Source organism: Strix uralensis, chromosome 3 (assembly GCF_047716275.1).
Source record: "Strix uralensis isolate ZFMK-TIS-50842 chromosome 3, bStrUra1, whole genome shotgun sequence".
NCBI classification, from domain to species: domain Eukaryota; kingdom Metazoa; phylum Chordata; class Aves; order Strigiformes; family Strigidae; genus Strix; species Strix uralensis.
In genome coordinates, this window is record NC_133974.1 from 8,141,888 (window position 1) to 8,147,921 (window position 6,034).

The window sequence follows — 6,034 nt, forward strand, 5'->3', positions numbered from 1 at the left end:
CTGACAGAGTGAAGAAACTCAAGGTGAGTGCCTTGTACCTGTATTTCAAACTCAAGAGAGCTGTCCCTGAAAAGAGAGACCCAAGAACAGGGGGTCCACCATAAGGAAACAGCTGTCTGCAAAGTCAATCTTTATAACCTGCACTTGTGCTCCTCAAAAATGTAAAGCCAGGACACACCTGACTCGCTTAGCCAAGCAAACCAGCAGTGCCTTGATGTCAAGGTGCCTCAACAGGTCACTCGGGAACTAGACACAGGGTGCAGGGGCAAGGTGTGGGGCCTGTAGGGCACCTCAAGTGAAGCGAGGTTCACTTATAGTAACTTGGGAAGCCCTGAGCTCAGTGCAGTTCCAGCCTGTCAAGATGGTCTTGTCAGGCTGCAATCAACAGTGGTCAGCCAAGGAGTTAGAAATGGCTCCCTTACACTGAAGCACCCAATTGCCTTCAAAGACAGTTCTTCAAAGACAAATCTGCAGTTTTCCGAGTTGTAACCCACACATCTCCTTACAGCTGTTTTGGATCTCCTCGATCACCATTAAGTTATTTGACTTACTCTGATATGCTCCGTTCCTCACCCCCCTGAGATACATTCTTCTGCCTTTTTAATAGTGCTTAAGTAGTGACAAGAACTTAAAAAAAGAGAGAGAAGGAATCTTTGCTTCGGACGGTGTGCTCAGCGTTGCTGGAGACTTTTTTGTATTTTAAGGATCAGAGTGCCCTCTTCTGTCCCATCCATGTCCTGATTAACTCCTGCGTTAGATCCAGCAGATTATCGAGAAATACCACAACTTGTCTTCTTCACACCCTACCATCTTCTAAAGCACAGTTAGGAAACCAAACTAGAAAATAACTCTCATTAATGTAGGGGCTCAGGCAGGCTAGAAAGTCAGCTGCCACCAATAAAAGGGACTGGGGGAAACTTCACAGGCAACACGATTGATCAAATTAGTTGATGAGGTCAGGCATATTTTGAAGTGAATCTCTGAGGAGTTTAAACAGTGGGGTGATATTTATAGGTCCACACTCTGTATTTAAACTTCACCTTTCTTCTGCCTTTAGCCCAGCAACACACAGGAAGCTCCAGCTCTGCAACCCAACGCCATGGCACCCACCGTTCTCCCCTTCCATGTCAGCTTTAGGCCCGGGGGTGCTCTCTGGTCCTCCTTTTGGGTCCTTCTCCCTGACCTGAAATCTCCTTGAGGAGGTGAAATGAGCTACTTTGTTCCCTCCCACCCTTGAAGGGACACTTGGCTCCAGCACCAACTGACCCCTCTCTCTGCCACCGCCATGCTGTGAGGAGGCAGCTGCAGTGGCCTGCTGCCCTTTGGGTGCTGCTCGAGGCAGGGGCCCCTCCCTGGGGCAGGGACCAGCCATGGCCCCATGGACCCTCCAGCAGGGCAGGCCAAGGCCCTTTCCTCACAGAATCACAGATCACAGAATCATCTAGGTTAGACCTTGAAGATCCTCCAGTCCAACCATTAACCTCTCACTGACCATTCTCAACTCCACCAGATCCCTCAGCGCTGGGTCAACCCAATTCTTAAACCCCTCCAGGGATGGGGACTCCACCACTGCCCTGGGCAGCCCATTCCAACACCCAACAACCCCTTCTGGAAAGAAATACTTCCTAATACCTAGTTTAAACCTTCCCTGGTGCAACTTGAGGCCATTACCTCTTGTCCTATCACTTATTACTTGGTTAAAGAGGCTCATCCCCAGCTCTCTGCAACCTCCTTTCAGACAGCTGTAGAGGGCGATGAGGTCTCCCCTCAGCCTCCTCTGCTCCAGACTAAACCCCCCCAGTTCCCTCAGCCGCTCCTCATACGACATGTGCTCCAGACCCTGCACCAGCTTCATTGCCCTTCTCTGGACACGCTCGAGTAATTCAATGTCCTTTTTGTAGTGAGGGGCCCAAAACTGAACACAGTAATCGAGGTGCAGCCTCACCACTGCCGAGTACAGGGGTAAGATCCCTTCCCTGTCCCTGCTGGCCACGCTATTTCTGATACAAGCCAGGATGCCATTCCCGTATGAACCGGGCCGCCCCACGGGCAGGTTTTGGTGTGGGAAAGGAGGGCTCAGCGCCTCCCCGCCACCGCCGTAGGGCAGCGCCGCCAGCCCCAGCTCTGCTTCGCGCCTCGAGCTAGTTCGTCCCGCTGCGCTCGCCGTAGCGGCGCTGCGCGCATGCGCGGGCGGGCCGGACGGCGCCGCAGCCGCCATGGCAGTTGCCTGTGGGAGGCTGTTGCCGCGGAGTGCTGCCGCGGGGGTAGTGGGTCTCGCCGCCGCTCGGCCCGCCCTCCCTGGCAGTGAGGACCGCCCGTACCCCTTATCCCCTGCCTGCCCGGGGCCCTCTTCCCGCCCGTGGCGGGGAGCGGCTGCCCGCGGCCTGTCCCCGTCCCTCAGCGCGCCCCAGCGCGTTTGCCGCGGGAGCGGGTGGGGGTGTCTTCGGTGGGGGGTGCCCCGGGCCTGCTTTGCGGCGGTGGGATCCCGAACTGCGCACTGTTGGGGCAGTTCAACTTGAAAACACGGGTTTGTAAAAAACATTTCCTTTTTACAGGGTGTTTTTCTTCCTCAAGCTGCCGCATTAGCAGCGATGGAAAGCCAGCAACATTTCAGCCGCCTCCAAAGCCCATCATTATCGACAAGCAGAAGCAGGGAGAGGAGAGGAGGTAGGGTGTTCTGGTACTTCTCACACTGGGCCTGTGTTCAGGTCTGCTGTCAGGCTGGTAATTGTGTGAGCACCGCCTTAAAGCTCCAAGGCGTTATTGCACAAAAAGTATTTGCAAAATTCTACCAAAAATAATGTATATTGAAATATGCTTTTTAAAAAACCTCTTAAAATACTGTAGAGTTCCTGAAAGCAGTGAAACAGGAAAAAGACTGTATAGTTCTAAAGACTTTTGCAGATTTGTGGGTGATACGTGAGGTTTTTCATCTGTTAAAGGCATGCATCTCTTCAATAGGCCACAAGGTGGCAGGGACATCGGTCCTGTGTCCGCTTTTGGCTTAGACCTTGAGATCAGCTGTAAGTGCCTACATTACTGTTTGTGAAATGGAGCTGCCAAATGCTTTTGTTTTACACTTACAGAAGTTTGGATTTTCTTACAGGTTCTTGAGCCCTGAATTTATACCTCCCAGAGGGAGAACAGATCCCCTTAAATTTTACATAGAAAGAAAGGATATGATTCAGAGACGGAAAGTCTTCAACATCCCAGAGTTCTATGTTGGTCAGTAACAGCGCTAGAACTTTCATAATTTCATCAGTATTTTTTATAGGGTTGGATGGTAAAAGGTGTAGAATATCGTAGAACAGCACAGCATCAGATACGTTAGATGAACTAGTATGTGTTTCTGTACATACTACTTAATATTTTAATTCCATATTTACATTCAGTTTCCATTAGAAGTATAATTCTAATGAGTTTCTTATGTGTTTTTTAAATCCTGGCACTTTAGCGTTTGGTTTACCAGTAAATCTCAAGAAAGCAAAATACATGAGATTATTTGTATTCAGTTTGCATAATGAAAAGATAAAGGTGAAGGTGCAAAGATAGAGAAGCTTCATAGTTAACCTGCAAAATCTCTTTAACACATGAATTCAGGGCACATTAGAAGTTTATTCTGTTTCTGACAGTTTTCATGGAAAATAAAACATTTTCAAAACGTACCTAAATGCATGCACTTTGTCTGACTCTCTTCCTGTGTTTTGGTGTGTGTTTACTTGAACAGACTGTTTATTTTTCGTGGTTTTTTTTTGACAGGGAGTATACTTGCCGTTACTACTGCAAATCCATATGCCAGTGAGAAAGCCAGCCGGTTTGTAGGCATCTGCATTCAAAGAGGAGGAAAAGGACTAGGCGCTACCTTTGTCCTTCGGAATGTCATAGAAGACCAAGGTGGGTTTTTAACTGTGGCAATTATGCTGGAAATGTTAAGCAAAAAATGTTGTGTGTGTGAAGGGATATTTGGTGTAGAAATTTAGTCCACAGAGAGGGTGACAATAGATTGAAGTGAAATTGTGAGTCTGCCTATGAGGGGATACTGCAGGTTTAAAACTCTATACACAGAGATGCTAATGTGGCATATATTTGAAGGTGTACTTAGTGATTTTTGTTGCCTGTATACTTTTTAGATCTGTATTCTGAGGAGACTGAATGTGACCCACAATGGTTGTGGTTATTGAGCCTGGGAAGTCTTCTGCCAGCCATGTAAATACTAGCCCAGTTTGAGCACTGTGTATTTGCATGAACTGGGGATGTATGCGTGAACTGCTAAATAAGCAACAGATAAGCAGCGTTTTGTAGTAGGTTCATGTTCTGGTTTATGATAAAATGGGGGGAGATGCAAATACTGATGTTCTGAGAGCAAATATGAAAGGGGTGGGTGTCTCTTTATATATATTACACATACAGTGAGAGAGACAGTAACAGCCCTTAGAACGAAAAGGGGGTGAAGTTTAAAACCCAAGCTCATCTTCCTTAAATTCAAGCCATTCAATGTCGCTTAAGCCATGCTGTTACCAAAGACTTGACTTACAAAAGAAATCTGCATTTGCCTGTGCAGACACAATGCACGTGTACAACCATGTGTGCACGCAGCACTGTATAGTGTAGTTCTCTGTATAAGTAAAAAGCAGTTCTTGAATAAGGAATGTATAATACTGAAGAAATACTAATTTGGTGTTAGTATTTCTAACGAATTTGTTCATTAAACCAGACTTCCTCTCTCTAAGGTGTTGAAATATGTTATGAACTGTACAGTCCTCGAATCCAGGCGATTGAGGTTCTGAAGCTGGAAAAGAGGCTGGATGACAACCTGATGTACCTGCGAGATGCCCTCCCTGAATATAGTACTTTTGATGTGAATATGAAACCTGTGTCTCATTTAGAACATGAAGAAATTCCTGTAAACAAGGTAGGAGTCGCATGTTTCAGAGGGAGAGTGGAGGATCATTTAGGTACCTTTCGTATCTGACTGATATCCTGGAAGGGCGTTAAACAGCTCTTTGCTATGTTAGTTACCGGGGTGACAAAAGTATACAAAATAAGGCAAATCTTTATGCCATTTCTGTAGTGAAAGAACCCCGAGAATGTTATTATCTACCATCCTCAGTAGTTAATTTAGAAGACGTGCAAAGAGAGGTAGCCTCCACATGCCTCTATATAACACTGTGCAGCGAGGAAAACTTTTTCTTACAGCAGTGTTATTGTTAATGTTGTTACTGATTTGGGAGTGGTACGTGTCAGGAAAGAAGGTAAAAAAGATTGGAAGAGTCAGCTAAATCCACATCTTGGAGAAGGTCTAGTAACCCACAGACCCTGTCAAAGTGTTGTCTGGTAACTCAGTAACTTACAGGGATCCTTCCTCCCTTTCCCTATCATGCTGTTTTTCCTTAATAAGGAACAGAAGTAGAACTACAAAAGATAACTTCAATTTATGTGTCAATTTAAGGACTGTGTCATACCTTAGGACAGTGTTAATTAAAATGCTTTACAAGATACTATAACAGTCATGTGGACACAAAAAATTCATTTTCTTCTAACAGTTTGAAGTAGTAATTCCTTAACATGCTGACAAATTGGTCTGTTTTACTTTCCTTCTGTTAGAGCAGCAGTTGTCTCACCTTTTGCTAAGCTCACAATCAAAATTCTGATTACTTGATATCTTTTGATTTTTTTTAATATTTCACCCTAGCTCCAGGTACGAATGAAACCTAAGCCGTGGTCAAAACGGTGGGAAAGGCCAAAGTACAATATAAAAGGAATAAAGTTTGAGCTACCTGAAGAAAAAATGAAAGAAGCACAGAAGTGGAGCAAGCCATGGCTAGAGTTTGATATGCTGCGAGAATATGATACCTCAAAAATAGAGGAAAAAATTTGGAAAGAAGTGAATGAAGAGCTTAAAAAATAATAATAGTTTTTGCAGTCTAGGAATTACTGAGAAGATTAATATTTACTTTGAATTTATTGTATGGAATATCAGTTGTCAAATTTTGTATATACACTGGCGCAATAAAGTTAACCTTTCCAGAAGATC

General features: G+C 45.3%; 1 protein-coding gene across 1 annotated transcript; it reads left to right on the plus strand.

The window, feature by feature from the left end:
* The first annotated feature begins 2,181 nt into the window (after window positions 1-2,181).
* MRPL19 (mitochondrial ribosomal protein L19) lies at window positions 2,182-6,032 on the plus strand. The gene is made up of 6 exons (XM_074861445.1): window positions 2,182-2,304; window positions 2,556-2,667; window positions 3,107-3,225; window positions 3,760-3,894; window positions 4,731-4,912; window positions 5,693-6,032. The coding sequence occupies exons 1-6, from the start codon at window positions 2,217-2,219 to the stop codon at window positions 5,906-5,908; spliced, it is 852 nt and encodes a 283-aa protein (XP_074717546.1). The 5' UTR covers window positions 2,182-2,216; the 3' UTR covers window positions 5,909-6,032.
* Window positions 6,033-6,034: the final 2 nt, after the last annotated feature.